This window comes from Coregonus lavaretus (assembly GCF_964263955.1).
Source record: "Coregonus lavaretus genome assembly, chromosome: 27".
NCBI classification, from domain to species: domain Eukaryota; kingdom Metazoa; phylum Chordata; class Actinopteri; order Salmoniformes; family Salmonidae; genus Coregonus; species Coregonus lavaretus.
Genome location: NC_140014.1, coordinates 45,692,226 through 45,712,399, shown reverse-complemented (window position 1 = coordinate 45,712,399; position 20,174 = coordinate 45,692,226). Strand labels below are relative to the sequence as shown.

The following is a 20,174-nucleotide window of genomic DNA, read 5'->3' as shown; positions in this document are numbered from 1 at the left end:
GGTGGGTGCGTTGGGTGAGGTGGGTGAGGTGGGTGAAGTGGGTGAGGTGGGTGAAGTGGGTGAGGTGGGTGAGGTGGGTGAGGTGGGTGAGGTGGGTGCGTTGGGTGAGGTGGGTGAGGTGGGTGCGTTGGGTGAGGTGGGTGAGGTGGGTGCGTTGGGTGAGGTGGGTGAGGTGGGTGAGGTGGGTGCGTTGGGTGAGGTGGGTGAGGTGGGTGCGTTGGGTGAGGTGGGTGAGTTGGGTGAGGTGGGTGAGGTGGGTGCGTTGGGTGAGGTGGGTGCGTTGGGTGAGGTGGGTGAGTTGGGTGAGGTGGGTGCGTTGGGTGAGGTGGGTGAGGTGGGTGAGGTGGATGCGTTGGGTGAGGTGGGTGAGGTGGGTGCGTTGGGTGAGGTGGGTGAGGTGGGTGCGTTGGGTGAGGTGGGTGAGGTGGATGCGTTGGGTGAGGTGGGTGAGGTGGGTGAGTTGGGTGAGGTGGGTGAGGTGGATGCGTTGGGTGAGGTGGGTGAAGTGGGTGAGTTGGGTGAGGTGGGTGAGGTGGATGCGTTGGGTGAGGTGGGTGAAGTGGGTGAGGTGGGTGAGGTGGGTGAGGTGGGTGAAGTGGGTGAGGTGGGTGCGTTGGGTGAGGTGGGTGCGTTGGGTGAGGTGGGTGCGTTGGGTGAGGTGGGTGAGGTGGGTGCGTTGGGTGAGGTGGGTGAGTTGGGTGAGGTGGGTGAGGTGGGTGAGGTGGGTGCGTTGGGTGAGGTGGGTGAGGTGGGTGCGTTGGGTGAGTTGGGTGAGGTGGGTGCGTTGGGTGAGGTGGGTGAGGTGGGTGCGTTGGGTGCGTTGGGTGAGGTGGGTGAGTTGGGTGAGGTGGGTGAGGTGGATGCGTTGGGTGAGGTGGGTGAGGTGGGTGCGTTGGGTGAGGTGGGTGCGTTGGGTGAGGTGGGTGCGTTGGGTGAGGTGGGTGCGTTGGGTGAGGTGGGTGAGGTGGGTGAGGTGGATGCGTTGGGTGAGGTGGGTGAGGTGGGTGAGGTGGGTGCGTTGGGTGAGGTGGGTGAAGTGGGTGAGGTGGGTGAGGTGGGTGAGGTGGGTGAGGTGGCGTAAGTAAGAATAAGGAGAAGTGGGCTTATTTCGTTTTATTGTATTTCTACGGTACAGAAGGAGCGTGCTCTGCGCCTCAAGATGTTGCATTGGAATGTGTTGTGTGTCGATCTTCGAAGCAGGGTGCCTATCAAGGGTTTTATCTCTTGTGTGGCGCTAGAAGTGAATGCAAACAGAGAGGAAATCTGAGAAAGTAGGCATCATTGTGAGTACGGCTGAGCATTTTTGGGGACTCAGGGACTTTTCTCCAGAGGCATTACAAGGAATCCTGTCGATGACTGCTCCGTCCCCACAGGCACCTGAGCCTGTGTAGAGATGTGATTTGAATGTGACTGAAGGAGTGGGATGGTTGTTTGATTTATTTTTGTATTATCTCGGTCCCCTCCCCCTGCAATGGAATATATTATCTTTTGTTTCGTTTCAATACCCGGTACAGTAGGTGGCGGCAATACACCAATAGGTGTAGTCTGCCATTAAACTTTAAAGAAGAAGAAGAAGAAGAAAGACGAAGACGGAAGCCGGAAGCCAGAAGCCAATGTAAGCCGCAGTTCATCCACCTCGCAGCAGGCATCCACCGAGAAAGCAAAGTACATGGGGCGAGAAGTTGAGCTAGTGACATATTAAAGTAACCAGCAGCGCATTAGCGTTGGTTTTCCATTCCCCATTAGTTTGAACCAGTTGGCTAATCAGCTACAGTCCGCTAACGTTAGCAGTTTATCAGAACCAGGAGCATGGCGTTAATCCTGTTGACGCGTTCCCGCACTCCGTTGATGAAAACGTCCCGGTCGTTAAAGAGCGAATTCCGCAAAGGTGAGAATTATTCTTCATGGCTACTCTTACTGTAGATAAGTGTATTAGTCTTTTGTTGTAACTTATGTTTTGAATTGTATTTACTTGTTTTGACATTGTAGGTAGACTGCCAATGCTGTTTAGCTATGAATGTCATTGTTGGTTAATGATGAAACCGTTGGTTTAGCTAGTGAGATTAGCTGGTTCAGATATTTAACTAGCTGACGTTAGTCAACCCCTAACAACACTATCAAACTCTTGGCTTTGTAGAATAATGAAAATGTTCATATCTAACGTGTTTTATGACAGTGTAGAGGTTAACCAGTTGTTTCACTGAGATAAAGATAGCGTTAGCTAACAATACGGGCTATTTCTGTTATTAAGTTACCTATAGTTAGCAACCGACAGTAGCTCCCCCGGTAACGGTACTGTATGCCGGTTCCAGAAACATGTTGTAACATGGTCATGTACTGTCATGGACGGTCGGGCCTTTTGTTGATCAATTACACTGGCCATTACAGCGCTGTGGACAAAGAAGAGGAGCGGCAACAACTTCTAGACTGATTCCAGTTGATCTATTAGCTACAACGTTAGCTAAGCGGTTTGACTCGGGCCTTTAAGTGTTTCTCTGTTCCAGAGGTTGTTGACATTATGTCAGGTCATCTAAGGCCAAGACTAATGGCGGCGGGGGGGGAGAAGCGGTTGGTGAGGCCTAGAAGACGTAGGTGTAGCTAGTCATTATGCGAATACAGCTCTCTAGTCTAGCGCATCCATTAACTATACAGACTAGACCATCAGGTTTCAGATCCGCGACAGCTTTAAGTCAATTTCCATTCAAATGTATTTTGTCATGCTGTGATGCCTATAAACATGTAATGTATGTATTTGCGGTGGAACGTGGTCGGATATGTGATAGCTTGAGGCACCACACCTTGCGAATGTAGCTAAATCATATAAGGGGAGGATACGTCATTCGAGGTCAGGCTGGATGGGTACCTCCTCCAGTCTAGTCCTTTCCCTGCCGCACCAGTCTGCTATGGTGCTGTTTCCCTGTCTATCTCAGGCTGGATGGGGACCTCCTCCAGTCTAGTCCTTTCCCTGCCGCACCAGTCTGCTATGGTGCTGTTTCCCTGTCTATCTCAGGCTGGATGGGTACCTCCTCCAGTCTAGTCCTTTCCCTGCCGCACCAGTCTGCTATGGTGCTGTTTCCCTGTCTATCTCAGGCTGGATGGGGACCTCCTCCAGTCTAGTCCTTTCCCTGCCGCGCCAGTCTGCTATGGTGCTGTTTCCCTGTCTATCTCATAGCACTGCCGTGCCGAGACGGACCTGTGTTATGCAGACATTTTCAAATTATCCGCCTGTAATAGCAAGTTAAACCTGGTATAAAACACATTTTGTCGGTCTGCGATGTTGTGAAGCATAGAGACATGAGGGAGTATGGAGTAGCAGGGACATGCCAACAGTCTAAATTCTTCATGTCAACAACAATCAGTCCATTGATGCAGCGGTCATTAGATCTGTTAATGATACATTTACATACTGACAGGGATGGCGTTTGCAATGCCAGGGTTGTGGGTTCGATTCCCATGGGGGGCCAGTATGAAAAAAATTAAAAATAATGTATGCACTCACTAACTGTAAGTCGCTCTGGATAAGAGCGTCTGCTAAATGACTAAAATGTAAAATGTTGTTTATTGCATGAATTTATATAGATGTAGCTGTTTATATAGATGTACATGTTTATATATCAATGTAGATGTTTATATAGATGTAATGTTTATGTAGATGTTGCTAAAACAAGTCAGTCATCCTAAATGCATAATGATACAAGTAACTGTAATTTTAGCTGTAGTAATTTTGTATTTATTAAGCATCCCCAGGCTACTCTTCCTGGGGTCCTGCAACATTAAGGCAGTTATATACCATTTAAAACATTACATGACATTATATTTCATAACACTTTACCCAATAGATTTAGTGTGTTCCCTCAGGCCACTACTCCACTATCACATATTTACAAATAAAATAAAATAAAATTGTATTGGCCACATGCGCCGAATACAACAGGTGCAGACATTACAGTGAAATGCTTACTTACAGCCCTTAACCAACAGTGCATTTATTTTTAATAAAAAAGTAAAATAAAACAACAACAAAAAAAGTGTTGAGAAAAAAAGAGCAGAAGTAAAATAAAATAACAGTAGGGAGGCTATATATACAGGGGGGTACCGGTGCAGAGTCAATGTGCGGGGGCACCGGCTAGTTGAGGTAGTTGAAGAAATATGTACATGTGGGTAGAGTTAAAGTGACTATGCATAAATAATTAACAGAGTAGCAGCAGCGTAAAAAGATGGGGTGGGGGGGCAGTGCAAATAGTCCGGGTAGCCATGATTAGCTGTTCAGGAGTCTTATGGCTTGGGGGTAGAAGCTGTTGAGAAGTCTTTTGGACCTAGACTTGGCACTCCGGTACCGCTTGCCGTGCGGTAGCAGAGAGAACAGTCTATGACTAGGGTGGCTGGAGTCTTTGACAATTTTGAGGGCCTTCCTCTGACACCGCCTGGTATAGAGGTCCTGGATGGCAGGAAGCTTGGCCCCAGTGATGTACTGGGCCGTACGCACTACCCTCTGTAGTGCCTTGCGGTCGGAGGCCAAGCAGTTGCCATACCAGGCGGTGATGCAACCAGTCAGGATGCTCTCGATGGTGCAGCTGTATAATTTTTTGAGGATCTGAGGACCCCATGCCAAATCTTTTCAGTCTCCTGAGGGGGAATAGGCTTTGTCGTGCCCTCTTCACGACTGTCTTGGTGTGTTTGGACCATGATAGTTCGTTGGTGATGTGGACACCAAGGAACTTGAAGCTCTCAACCTGTTCCACTACAGCCCCGTCGATGAGAATGGGGGCGTGCTCAGTCCTCTTTTTTTTTTTCCTGTAGTCCACAATCATCTCCTTTGTCTTGGTCACGTTGAGGGAGAGGTTGTTATCCTGGCACCACACGGCCAGGTCTCTGACCTCCTCCCTATAGGCTGTCTCATCGTTGTCGGTGATCAGGCCTACCACTGTTGTGTCGTCGGCAAACTTAATGATGGTGTTGGAGTCGTGCCTGGCCATGCAGTCATGGGTGAACAGGGAGTACAGGAGGGGACTGAGCACGCACCCCTGAGGGGCCCCCGTGTTGAGGATCAGTGTGGCAGATGTGTTGTTACCTACCCTTACCACCTGGGGGCGGCCCGTCAGGAAGTGCAGGATCCAGTTGCAGAGGGAGGTGTTTAGTCCCAGGGTCCTTAGCTTAGTGATGAGCTTTGAGGGCACTATGGTGTTGAATGCTGAGCTGATACAATATAACATCCATGTGTACGTGTGTGTAGAGTGCGTGTCTTATCATGTGTATGTGCCTGTGTGTGTGTTTCTTCACAGTCCCGCTGTTCCATAAGATTTATTTTTATCTGTTTTTTTCAATCTGATTCTACTGCTTGCATCAGTTACTTGATGTGGAATAGAGTTCCATGTAGTCATGGCTCTATGTAGTACTGTGCACCTCCCATAGTCTGTTCTGGACTTGGGGATTGTGAAGAGACCTCTGGTGGCATATCTTGTGGGGTATGCATGGGTGTCCGAGCTGTGTGCTAGTAGTTTAAACAGACACCTCGGTGCATTCATCATGTCAACACTTCTTACAAAAACAAGTAGTGAAGAAGTCAATCTCTCTTCCACTTTGAGCCATGAGAGATTGACATGCATATCATTAATGTTAGCTCTCCGTATACATCCAAGGGCCAGCCGTGCTGCCCTGTTCTGAGCCAATTGTAACAAAACTAGAGCCTGTAGGACCTGCCTTGTTGATAGTGTTGTTAAGAAGGTAGAGTAGCGCTTTATTATGGACATACTTCTCCCCATTTTAGCTACTGTTGTATCAAAATGCTTTGACCATGAAAATCTACAATCCAGGGTTACTCCAAGCAGTTTAGTCACCTCAACTTGTTCAATTTCCACATTATTTATTACAACATTTAGAGGTTTAGGGTTTAGTGAATGATTTGTCCCAAATACAATGCTTTTAGTTTTAGAAATATTTAGGACTAACTTATTCCTTGCCACCCATTTTGAAACTAACTGCAACTCTTTGTTAAGTGTTGCAGTCATTTCACTTGCTCTAGTAGCTGACGTGTATAGTGTTGAGTCATCCGCAAATTCCGCATACATAGACACACTGGCTTTACTCAAAGCCAGTGGCATGTCGTTAGTAAAGATTGAAAAAAGTAAGGGGCCTAGACAGCTACCCTGGGGAATTCCTGATTCTACCTGGATGATGTTGGAGAGGCTTCCATTAAAGAAGACGGGTAACTCTGTATCCACAATATAGCAGGTGGAGTAAAGCCATAACACATACGTTTTTCCAGCAGCGGACTATTACATTTTAGTCATTTAGCAGACGCTCTTATCCAGAGCGACTTACAGGAGCAATTAGGGTTAAGTGCCTTGCTCAAGGGCACATCGACAGATGTTTCACCTAGTCGGCTCGGGGATTAGAACCAGCGACCTTTCGGTTACTGGCACAACACTCTTAACCACTAAGCTACCTGCCGACTATGATCTATGTTGTCTATTAACAATGACAAGCCACCGGGGTCTGACAGCTCCCACAATCATTTTGTCATCAATTTCTCTCAGCCAATCATCAGTAATTTGTGTAAGTGCCGTGCTTGTTGAATGTCCTTCCCTATAAGCGTGCTGTTAATTTGTTTACAGTAAAGTAGCATTGTATCTGGTCAAAAACATTTCTTTCCAAAAGTTTACTAAGGATTGGTAACAGGCTTATTGGTCGGCTATTTGAGCCAGTTAAGGGGGCTTTACTATTCTTAGGTAGGGGAATTACTTTTGCTTCCCTCCAGGCCTGAGGGCGCACACTTTCTAGTAGGCTTAAATTAAAGATATGGCAACTAGGAGTGGCAATATCGTCCGCTATTATCCTCAGTAATTTTCCATCCAAGTTGTCAGACCCCAGTGGCTTGTCATTGTTGATAGACAACAATAATTTCATTTCTTCCACACTCACTTTACGGAATTCAAAATTACAATGCTTGTCTTTCATAATTAATTGTTATATTGCTTGTTAATTCATAAGTTATACTTGGATGTGTAGTGTCAGCATTTGTTGCTGACATGTCATGTCTAAGTTTGCTAATCTTGCCTTTTTGCCCAACATTTCATTTAAGGTGCTCCAAAGCTTTTTACTATCATTCTTTGTCATTTATCTTTGTTTCATAGTACAGTTTCTTCTTTTTATTCAGTTTCGTCACATAATTTCTCAATTTGCAGCATGTTTGCCAATCGGTTGTGCAGCCAGACCTATTTGCCATTCCTTTTGCCTCATCCCTCTCAACCATACAATTTTTCAATTCCTCATCAATCCACGGGGATTTAACCATTTTTACAGTCATTATCTTAATGGGTGCATGCTTATTAGTAACTGGAATAAGCAATTTCATAAATGTGTCAAGTGCAGTGTCTGGTTGCTCCTCATTACACACCACAGCAAATATTATTTACATCAACAACATAAGAATCATTACAAAACTTATTGTAAGACCTCTTATACACAATATTAGGCCCAGCCTTTGGATCTCTGGTTTTCCTAGATATGGCTACTATATTGTGATCACTACATCCGATGGATTTGGATACTGCTTTAACGCACATTTCTGTAGCATTAGTAAAGATGTGATCAATACATGTTAATGATTTAATTAGCTACATTTGCACACACTGTATATATATTTTCTGTTGTATTTTTGACTTTATGTTTTGTTTTACCCCATATGTAACTCTGTGTTGTTGTTTTTATCACACTGCTTTGCTTTATCTTGGCCAGGTCGCAGTTGTAAATGAGAACTTGTTCTCAACTGGCTTACCTGGTTAAATAAAGGTGAAATAAAAATGATTTAATTCCTGTGCTGTTTGTAACTACCCTGGTAGGTTGACTGATAACCTGAACCAGGTTGCAGGCACTAGTTACAGTTTGAAGCTTTTTCTTGAGTGGGCAGCCTGATGAAAGCCAGTCAATATTTAAATCACCCAGAAAATATACCTCTCTGTTGATATCACATACATTATCAAGCATTTCACACATGTTTTCCAGATACTGACTGTTAGCACTTGGTGGTCTATAGCAGCTTCCCACCAGAATGGGCTTTAGGTGAGGCAGATTAACCTGAAGCCATATTACTTAAACAGTATTTTAACATGAGATCCTCTCTAAGCATTACAGGAATGTGGTTCTGAATATACAGTGGGGGAAAAAAAGTATTTAGTCAGCCACCAATTGTGCAAGTTCTCCCACTTAAAAAGATGAGAGAGGCCTGTAATTTTCATCATAGGTACACGTCAACTATGACAGACAAATTGATGAAAAAAAATCCAGAAAATCACATTGTAGGATTTTTTATGAATTTATTTGCGAATTAGGGTGGAAAATAAGTATTTGGTCACCTACAACCTCAAACAGTCACACTCCAAACTCCACTATGGCCAAGACCAAAGAGCTGTCAAAGGACACCAGAAACAAAATTGTAGACCTGCACCAGGCTGGGAAGACTGAATCTGCAATAGGTAAGCAGCTTGGTTTGAAGAAATCAACTGTGGGAGCAATTATTAGGAAATGGAAGACATACAAGACCACTGATAATCTCCCTCGATCTGGGGCTCCACGCAAGATCTCACCCCGTGGGGTCAAAATGATCACAAGAACGGTGAGCAAAAATCCCAGAACCACACGGGGGGACCTAGTGAATGACCTGCAGAGAGCTGGGACCAAAGTAACAAAGCCTACCATCAGTAACACACTACGCCGCCAGGGACTCAAATCCTGCAGTGCCAGACGTGTCCCCCTGCTTAAGCCAGTACATGTCCAGGCCCGTCTGAAGTTTGCTAGAGTGCATTTGGATGATCCAGAAGAGGATTGGGAGAATGTCATATGGTCAGATGAAACCAAAAGAGAACTTTTTGGTAAAAACTCAACTCGTTGTGTTTGGAGGACAAAGAATGCTGAGTTGCATCCAAAGAACACCATACCTACTGTGAAGCATGGGGGTGGAAACATCATGCTTTGGGGCTGTTTTTCTGCAAAGGGACCAGGACAACTGATCCGTGTAAAGGAAAGAATGAATGGGGCCATGTATCGTGAGATTCTGAGTGAAAACCTCCTTCCATCAGCAAGGGCATTGAAGATGAAACGTGGCTGGGTCTTTCAGCATGACAATGATCCCAAACACACCGCCCGGGCAACGAAGGAGTGGCTTCGTAAGAAGCATTTCAAGGTCCTGGAGTGGCCTAGCCAGTCTCCAGATCTCAACCCCATAGAAAATCTTTGGAGGGAGTTGAAAGCCCCAAAACATCACTGCTCTAGAGGAGATCTGCATGGAGGAATGGGCCAAAATACCAGCAACAGTGTGTGAAAACCTTTTGAAGACTTACAGAAAACGTTTGACCTGTGTCATTGCCAACAAAAGGTATATAACAAAGTATTGAGAAACTTTTGTTATTGACCAAATACTTATTTTCCACCATAATTTGCAAATAAATTCATTAAAAATCCTACAATGTGATTTTCTGGATTTTCTTTCCTCAATTTGTCTGTCATAGTTGATGTGTACCTATGATGAAAATTACAGGTGCCTCTCATCTTTTTAAGTGGGAGAACTTGCACAATTGGTGGCTGACTAAATACTTTCCCCCCCCACTGTAAACAGTAACACCTCCACCTTTTGGCATTTCTGTCTCTTCTGTAGATGTTATAACCATGTATTGCTACCACTGTATCAAAGGTATTATCTAAGTGAGTTTCAGAGATTGTCAGAATATGAATGTCATCTGTTAGTAGCGAATTATTGATTTCATGAACTAAGCTACATATGTTTAAGTGGGCTATTTTTAACACTTTTCTGGGATGCTTGATTGTTTTCATTGCTTTACTGGGAAGCTTAGCAGAGGTAGACATGATCATGTTCTTTATGTTAGTGCAGGGTGAGCTGCACCCAGTGGACTTCCTACTAGGGCACACCACCTCAGTGCTAACAGTATTACTCTGGTTATTTCTGTTAGTGCAGGGTGAGCTGCACCCAGTGGACTTCCTACTAGGGCACACCACCTCAGTGCTAACAGTATTACTCTGGTTATTTCTGTTAGTGCAGGGTGAGCTGCACCCAGTGGACTTCCTGCTAGGGCACACCGCCTCAGTGCTAACAGTATTACTCTGGTTATTTCTGTTAGTGCAGGGTGAGCTGCACCCAGTGGACTTCCTACTAGGGCACACCACCTCACTGCTAACAGTATTACTCTGGTTATTTCTGTTAGTGCAGGGTGAGCTGCACCCAGTGGACTTCCTGCTAGGGCACACCACCTCAGTGCTAACAGTATTACTCTGGTTATTTCTGTTAGTGCAGGGTGAGCTGCACCCAGTGGACTTCCTGCTAGGGCACACCACCTCAATGCTAACAGTATAACTCTGGTTATTTCTGTTAGTGCAGGGTGAGCTGCACCCAGTAGACTTCCTACTAGGGCACACCACCTCAGTGCTAACAGTATAACTCTGGTTCATAGGCTCATGATTACTGCATACAATAGCTGTAGGATCAGCAGAGGCATTCCGGGCAGTAAGAGGGACATAAATTAGGTTACTTACATTGTGTCTTCCAACGCCCCTGGAATAAGGTACATTTGCTGACGCATTATGGCAACTCAGCAACACAATGGTAGCGATTAACTGAGCTGGGCTTGGGTCATTGATTAGTCATTGTCTCAACACAACCTTATAATGCTGTGAAAGGATCCAGGAACCCAAATTATTTTGGTAGATCCCATCCTCCTTATAAAACGAGATTTGTTTCCAGAAGGTATCAACATTGTCAGTAAATGTTACACCCACAGAGCTGCAATAGTTTCGTAGCCAGTTATGGAGGGCTAAAAGTCTGCTGAAACATTCAATGATTTAGGGAGCGCAGAGGGCCAGTCCCAGACACAGGCAGTCCCAGACACAGGCAGTCCCAGACACAGGCAGTCCCAGACACAGGCAGTCCCAGACACAGGCAGTCCCAGACACAGGCAGTCCCAGACACAGGCAGTCCCAGACACAGGCAGTCCCAGACACAGGCAGTCCCAGACACAGGCAGTCCCAGTGATGAAGGAGCAGGTAGATCAGGCACCAGTGCAGTGAAGCTATTCCTTATGTCAATCTGCTCCGAACATCTCGCAGTCACTCCCGTCCACTTAGCAGCATGCCGCTGCCTTCGGTTTTCGCGACCTGTTCTCCGTCTACTCCACTACAAGATGGAGGAGAAGCAGATGGAGACGACTTCCTTGGCAGGCAAGTTCCAGGTAGCACAGCCCATTCGGATAGGGACAGATGACAAGGCGGGGATACATCCATCAGCCTGGAGCGGCGTCCAGCCACAGGAGTTTTCCCAATATGTTCGCGCAGAATAGAAATCTGCTTGCTAAGGATAGCCACCGCATTCCTGTAATCCTCCACAAACAAACAATTGCTACATTGGAACTCCGGATTGTCAATATCGTCCCGGACAAGAGCGTAATAAATGCAGCTTCTACAGCGCTGAAAACATTATTTAGCTATTCCAGGTGAAGCGGGCTCCATTGCAACCTAGCTAGCTAGCTAGGATTGTTCCTAGCTATCTGGCTAGTTGATAGCAGGTGTTGACACACACTTATGAACAAAATAAAACATCGGAAAGAACAGGTCGAGGCGCAGGAGGTATCCGAGTTCGACAGATTTTTCACCTAGTCGGCTCAGGGATTAGAACCAGCGACCTTTCGGTTACTGGCACAACGCTCTTAACCACTAAGCTACCTGCCGCCCCTGAAAGATGGTGTTGGTTGGAACATGTTTTGCTGTTCAGAAGTGGTGTGAAGACTGGATGGGTACAGCAGCTGTACTACATCTTGTTAAACATGTGTCCAGTTGTGGTGAAACAGCGTACTGTGCTTCGTCATACCATCCTTCTCTAACCCATACCCTCTAACCCATACCCTCTAACCCATACCCTCTATCCTTAACCCTAACCCATACCCTCTAACCTTAACCCTAACCCATACCCTCTAACCTTAACCCTAACCCATACCCTCTAACCCATACCCTCTAACCCATACCCTCTATCCTTAACCCTAACCCATACCCTCTAACCTTAACCCTAACCCATACCCTCTAACCTTAACCCTAACCCATACCCTCTAACCCATACCCTCTAACCTTAACCCTAACCCATACCCTCTAACCCATACCCTCTATCCTTAACCCTAATCCATACCCTCTAACCTTAACCCTAACCCATACCCTCTATCCTTAACCCTAACCCATACCCTCTAACCTTAACCCTAACCCATACCCTCTAACCCATACCCTCTAACCTTAACCCTAACCCATACCCTCTAACCTTAACCCTAATCCATACCCTCTAACCCATACCCTCTAACCTTAACTTAACCCATACCCTCTAATCCATACCCTCTAACCCATACCCTCTAACCTTAACCCTAACCCATACCCTCTAACCCATACCCTCTAACCTTAACCCTAATCCATACCCTCTAACCCATACCGTCTAACCCATACCCTCTAAACTTAACCCTAACCCATACCCCCTAACCCATACCCTCTAACCTTAACCCTAACCCATACCCTCTAACCTTAACCCTAACCCATACCCTAACCAATACCCTCTAACCCATACCCTCTAACCCATACCCTCTAACCTTAACCCTAATCCATACCCTCTAACCTTAACCCTAATCCATACCCTCTAACCTTAACCCTAATCCATACCCTCTAACCTTAACCCTAACCCATACCCTCTAACCTTAACCCTAACCCATACCGTCTAACCCATACCCTCTAACCCATACCCTCTAACCCATACCCTCTATCCTTAACCCTAATCCATACCGTCTAACCTTAACCCTAACCCATACCCTCTAACCTTAACCCTAACCCATACCCTCTAACCCATACCCTCTAACCCATACCCTCTATCCTTAACCCTAACCCATACCCTCTAACCTTAACCCTAACCCATACCCTCTAACCTTAACCCTAACCCATACCCTCTAACCCATACCCTCTAACCTTAACCCTAACCCATACCCTCTAACCCATACCCTCTATCCTTAACCCTAATCCATACCCTCTAACCTTAACCCTAACCCATACCCTCTAACCTTAACCCTAACCCATACCGTCTAACCCATACCCTCTAACCCATACCCTCTAACCCATACCCTCTATCCTTAACCCTAATCCATACCGTCTAACCTTAACCCTAACCCATACCCTCTAACCTTAACCCTAACCCATACCCTCTAACCTTAACCCTAACCCATACCGTCTAACCCATACCCTCTAACCCATACCCTCTAACCCATACCCTCTATCCTTAACCCTAATCCATACCGTCTAACCTTAACCCTAACCCATACCCTCTAACCTTAACCCTAACCCATACCCTCTAACCTTAACCCTAATCCATACCCTCTAACCTTAACCCTAATCCATACCCTCTAACCTTAACCCTAATCCATACCCTCTAACCTTAACCCTAACCCATACCCTCTAACCTTAACCCTAACCCATACCGTCTAACCCATACCCTCTAACCCATACCCTCTAACCCATACCCTCTATCCTTAACCCTAATCCATACCGTCTAACCTTAACCCTAACCCATACCCTCTAACCTTAACCCTAACCCATACCCTCTAACCCATACCCTCTAACCCATACCCTCTATCCTTAACCCTAACCCATACCCTCTAACCTTAACCCTAACCCATACCCTCTAACCTTAACCCTAACCCATACCCTCTAACCCATACCCTCTAACCTTAACCCTAACCCATACCCTCTAACCCATACCCTCTATCCTTAACCCTAATCCATACCCTCTAACCTTAACCCTAACCCATACCCTCTATCCTTAACCCTAACCCATACCCTCTAACCTTAACCCTAACCCATACCCTCTAACCCATACCCTCTAACCTTAACCCTAACCCATACCCTCTAACCTTAACCCTAATCCATACCCTCTAACCCATACCCTCTAACCTTAACTTAACCCATACCCTCTAATCCATACCCTCTAACCCATACCCTCTAACCTTAACCCTAACCCATACCCTCTAACCCATACCCTCTAACCTTAACCCTAATCCATACCCTCTAACCCATACCGTCTAACCCATACCCTCTAAACTTAACCCTAACCCATACCCCCTAACCCATACCCTCTAACCTTAACCCTAACCCATACCCTCTAACCTTAACCCTAACCCATACCCTAACCAATACCCTCTAACCCATACCCTCTAACCCATACCCTCTAACCTTAACCCTAATCCATACCCTCTAACCTTAACCCTAATCCATACCCTCTAACCTTAACCCTAATCCATACCCTCTAACCTTAACCCTAACCCATACCCTCTAACCTTAACCCTAACCCATACCGTCTAACCCATACCCTCTAACCCATACCCTCTAACCCATACCCTCTATCCTTAACCCTAATCCATACCGTCTAACCTTAACCCTAACCCATACCCTCTAACCTTAACCCTAACCCATACCCTCTAACCCATACCCTCTAACCCATACCCTCTAACCCATACCCTCTAACCCATACCCTCTAACCTTAACCCTAACCCATACCCTCTAACCTTAACCCTAACCCATACCCTCTAACCTTAACTTAACCCATACCCTCTAACCCATACCCTCTAACCCATACCCTCTAACCTTAACCCTAACCCATACCCTCTAACCTTAACCCTAACCCATACCCTCTAACCTTAACCCTAACCCATACCCTCTATCCTTAACCCTAACCCATACCCTCTAACCTTAACCCTAACCCATACCCTCTAACCTTAACCCTCTAACCCATACCCTCTAACCCATACCCTCTATCCTTAACCCTAACCCATACCCTCTAACCTTAACCCTAATCCATACCGTCTAACCTTAACCCTAACCCATACCCTCTAACCTTAACCCTAACCCATACCCTCTAACCCATACCCTCTATCCTTAACCCTAACCCATACCCTCTAACCTTAACCCTAACCCATACCCTCTAACCTTAACCCTAACCCATACCCTCTAACCTTAACCCTAATCCATACCCTCTAACCCATACCCTCTAACCCATACCCTCTAACCCATACCCTCTATCCTTAACCCTAACCCATACCCTCTAACCTTAACCCTAATCCATACCGTCTAACCTTAACCCTAACCCATACCCTCTAACCTTAACCCATACCCTCTAACCCATACCCTCTATCCTTAACCCTAACCCATACCCTCTAACCTTAACCCTAACCCATACCCTCTAACCTTAACCCTAACCCATACCCTCTAACCCATACCCTCTAACCCATACCCTCTAACCTTAACCCTAACCCATACCCTCTAACCCATACCCTCTAACCTTAACCCTAACCCATACCCTCTAACCCATACCCTCTAACCCATACCCTCTAACCCATACCCTCTAACCTTAACTTAACCCATACCGTCTAACCCATACCCTCTAACCCATACCCTCTAACCTTAACCCTAATCCATACCCTCTAACCCATACCCTCTATCCTTAACCCTAACCCATACCCTCTAACCTTAACCCTAACCCATACCCTCTAAACTTAACCCTAACCCTTACCCTCTAACCCATACCCTCTAACCCATACCCTCTAACCTTAACCCTAACCCATACCCTCTAACCCATACCCTCTAACCCATACCCTCTAACCTTAACTTAACCCATACCGTCTAACCCATACCCTCTAACCCATACCCTCTAACCTTAACCCTAATCCATACCCTCTAACCCATACCCTCTATCCTTAACCCTAACCCATACCCTCTAACCTTAACCCTAATCCATACCCTCTAACCCATACCCTCTAACCCATACCCTCTAACCTTAACCCTAATCCATACCCTCTAACCCATACCCTCTAACCCAGGGGTGTCAAACGTCCGGCCCGCAAACGGGTTTAATCCGGCCCGCGAGATGATTTTGAAAAACAATAAAATAATAATAATTTTTTTTTTGTAAAGTATAAAAATGCGCTGCAATTTTTCAATAAAATAAACTGCTGTTCCAATTGCGTCCACTGGATGGCGCAATAGCAATTGTGTTAAGCAAGCAAACTGTTTATACCGGGGCAGAGCAAGTAGGTCAAGCACGTGCAGCCAATGAGCTACTTTGTTTTGCCCGCGATATTTATTACGGCTTCTACTTTTAACATTATGTGCTTTGGCACCCTCATTGCCCCAATATGTCTCTGTCAAAAAAGAGAAAAGTGGACGCAGAGTGTTCCAAGAAAAATGGTCATCCTATTTATTCACGGAATTGAATGGGAAAGCTGTATGTTTGGTGTGTTCAGAGCATGTTGCAGTGCTGAAAGAATATAACCTGCGTCGCCACTATGTGAGTCTTCATGCCGACAAATATGACAACTTTCAAGGACAGCGGAGATGAGTGAAGGTGAATGAACTGTTGGCGGGTCTGAAGAAACAGCAGTCTGTGTTTACTCACAGCCGAGACATCAGTGACGCTGCAGTGAAAGCTAGCTACCTCATTGCTAATGAAATCGCAGTGGCTTCAAAACCATTTAGTGAGGGTGAATTTGTAAAAACATGCATGATGAAGGCAGCGGAGATTGTGTGCCCTGAAAAGCGGCAGGCTTTTGCAAATATCAGCCTGACAAGAAACACAGTTGCAGACAGGATTTCCGATCTTTCAGTGGATTTGGACAGCCAGTTGAAGCAAAAAGTAAAGTCATTTATTGCGTTTTCGGTTGCAATTGATGAAAGCACGGACATTACAGATGTTGCACAACTGGCCATTTTCATCCGCGGAGTTGATGACACATTGACCGTCACCGAGGAGTTCGTGGAGTTGGTGCCGATGACAGATACAACGACAGCAGCTGATATTTTTACCGCACTCGTCGGCGCGCTGACAGGGTCGGAGTGGACTGGTCCCGCGCTGTCAGCCTGGCTACAGATGGTGCGCCCTCAATGATCGGGGAAAAAAGCAGGCATTGTGACAAAGTTCAGAGAGAAAGTGCAATCTGCAAATGGAGGATGTGATTTTTTGACTTTTCACTGTATTTTGCACCAGGAGGCTTTGTGTTGCAAGTCATTAAAGATGGATAACGTCATGAAGGTGGTCATCCAAACTGTTAATTTCATCCGATCCAGAAGCCTGAATCACCGTCAGTTTGACAGCCTTCTCAGAGAGAAAGACCACATCTATGGCCTGCCATACCACACTGAGGTAAGATGGTTAAGCCGAGGTGCTGTGCTGAGGCGTTTCTTTGATTTACGAGAAGAAATTGAACAGTTCATGGAAGAAAAGGGCAAACCAGTGTTAGAATTTAATTCCGCAGAATGGATGCAGGACCTTGCATTTATGGTGGATGTTACAGAGCACCTGAATAACTTGAACAAACAGCTGCAAGGGCGCAACAAAGTTGCCACGCAGTATTATGACAGCATACGTTCTTTCAAGTTGAAGCTGTCATTGTGGGAGACGCAACTCGCCGGTGGTGATGCAGCTCACTTCCCCTGTCTGAAAAATGTGTGCGCGACCCAACATGTGGCAGACATGAAGCGGTTCAAAGATAAAATAACGGGACTGTTACGGGAGTTTGAGCAACGCTTTCAGATTTATGTTTATATGTTTTTATGTTGATGTGCTATTGTTTTTAATTGATTTTATTTTATTTGTATATTTAACCTATTCTTGACTCTGTGGTTCTTGCACTTGTTTGGGGAACAGGATTTCATTATTTTTATCTACATTTCTGCCTGAGAAATGACACCCTGATATAGTTCTGTGATCTGTGAAACAGTTCTGTTAATCACTGAGGCATTGTGTGTTTGTGTGTTCTTTGTCCTCAGAACTTTCAAATAACTTGAGGTGTTTTATGATTAATAGTGATGTTGTGCTTGTACTATTTTGGACACACTGTCCTCAGGCTCCAGCTTTATGTTGTATGTTGATCGTATTAAAACAAAGAAAACAATCTGAAGTTGTTGTTTTTAAGTTATATATACCATGATTTTTCCGGTCCGGCCCACTTGGGAATAGATTTTCCTCCATGTGGCCCCTGAGCTAAAATGAGTTTGACACCCCTGGGTTAGACGGTATGGATTAGGGTTAAGGTTAGAGGGTATGGGTTAGACGGTATGGGTTAGAGGGTATGGATTAGGGTTAAGGTTAGAGGGTATGGGTTAGAGGGTATGGATTAGAGGGTATGGGTTAGTGGGTATGGATTAGGGTTAAGGTTAGAGGGTATGGGTTAGAGGGTATGGGTTAGGGTTAAGGTTAGAGGGTATGGGTTAGAGGGTATGGATTAGAGGGTATGGGTTAGAGGGTATGGGTTAGAGGGTATGGGTTAGAGGGTATGGATTAGAGGGTATGGGTTAGACGGTATGGGTTAGAGGGTATGGGTTAGACGGTATGGGTTAGAGGGTATGGGTTAGAGGGTATGGGTTAGAGGGTATGGGTTAGGGTTAAGGTTAGAGGGTATGGGTTAGAGGGTATGGATTAGGGTTAAGGTTAGAGGGTATGGATTAGAGGGTATGGGTTAGACGGTATGGGTTAGAGGGTATGGGTTAGGGTTAAGGTTAGAGGGTATGGGTTAGAGGGTATGGATTAGAGGGTATGGGTTAGACGGTATGGGTTAGAGGGTATGGATTAGGGTTAAGGTTAGAGGGTATGGGTTAGAGGGTATGGGTTAGGGTTAAGGTTAGAGGGTATGGGTTAGAGGGTATGGATTAGAGGGTATGGGTTAAGTTAAGGTTAGAGGGTATGGGTTAGAGGGTATGGATTAGGGTTAAGGTTAGAGGGTATGGGTTAGGGTTAAGGTTAGAGGGTATGGGTTAGAGGGTATGGGTTAGGGTTAAGGTTAGAGGGTATGGGTTAGGGTTAAGGATAGAGGGTATGGGTTAGGGTTAAGGTTAGAGGGTATGGATTAGGGTTAAGGATAGAGGGTATGGGTTAGAGGGTATGGGTTAGGGTTAAGGTTAGAGGGTATGGGTTAGAGGGTATGGATTAGGGTTAAGGTTAGAGGGTATGGGTTAGGGTTAAGGTTAGAGGGTATGGGTTAGAGGGTATGGGTTAGAGGGTATGGATTAGAGGGTATGGGTTAGAGGGTATGGGTTAGAGGGTATGGGTTAGGGGGTATGGGTTAGGGTTAAGGTTAGAGGGTATGGATTAGGGTTAAGGATAGAGGGTATGGGTTAGAGGGTATGGATTAGGGTTAAGGTTAGAGGGTATGGGTTAGGGTTAAGGTTAGAGGGTATGGGTTAGGGTTAAGGATAGAGGGTATGGGTTAGAGGGTATGGATTAGGGTTAAGGTTAGAGGGTATGGGTTAGGGTTAAGGTTAGAGGGTATGGATTAGGGTTAAGGTTAGAGGGTATGGGTTAGGGTTAAGGATAGAGGGTATGGGTTAGAGGGTATGGATTAGGGTTAAGGTTAGAGGGTATGGGTTAGGGTTAAGGTTAGAGGGTATGGATTAGGGTTAAGGTTAGAGGGTATGGGTTAAGGTTAGAGGGTATGGATTAGGGTTAAGGTTAGAGGGTATGGCATAATTTGAGTCAATTTGAGGTGTACCTGTGGATGTATTTCAAGGCCTACCTTCAAACTCAGTGCCTCTTTGCTTGACATCATGGGAAAATCAAAAGAAATCATCCAAGACCTCAGAAAAACAATTGTAGACCTCCACAAGTCTGGTTTATCCTTGGGAGCAATTTCCAAACGCCTGAAGGTACCACGTTCATCTGTACAAACAATAGTACGCAAGTATAAACACCATGGGACCACGGAGCCATCATACCGCTCAGGAAGGAGACGCGTTCTATCTCCTAGAGATGAATGTACTTTGGTGCGAAAAGTGCAAATCAATCCCAGAACAACAGCAAAGGACCTTGTGAAGATGCTGGAGGAAACAGGGTACAAAAGTATCTATATCCACAGTAAAACGAGTCCTACATTGACATAACCTGAAAGGCCGCTCAGCAAGGAAGAAGCCACTGCTCCAAAACCGCCATAAAAAAGCCAGACTACGGTTTGCAACTGCACATGGGGATAAAGATCGTTCTTTTTGGAGAAATGTCCTCTGGTCTGATGAAAGAAAAATAGAACTGTTTGGCCATAATGACCATCGTTATGTTTGGAGGAAAAAGGGGAACGCTTGCAAGCCGAAGAACACCATCCCAATCGTGA

The 20,174-nt window shown here is 45.6% G+C and overlaps 1 protein-coding gene across 3 annotated transcripts in view; it reads left to right on the top strand.

Moving 5' to 3' along the window:
• Positions 1 to 1,612: 1,612 nt before the first annotated feature.
• The window catches only part of LOC311102897 (mitochondrial proton/calcium exchanger protein-like), an 80,748-nt gene continuing 62,186 nt past the window's right edge, over positions 1,613 to 20,174 (top strand). The window contains exon 1 of one of the 3 annotated variants that reach the window (XM_084144366.1): positions 1,613 to 1,888. In XM_084144366.1, the coding sequence (XP_084000492.1) occupies positions 1,810 to 1,888 (79 nt within the window). In that variant the 5' untranslated portion in view covers positions 1,613 to 1,809. The remainder of the gene's footprint in view (positions 1,889 to 20,174) is intronic. The other 2 variants (XM_084144368.1, XM_084144367.1) reach the window with 2 other exon arrangements.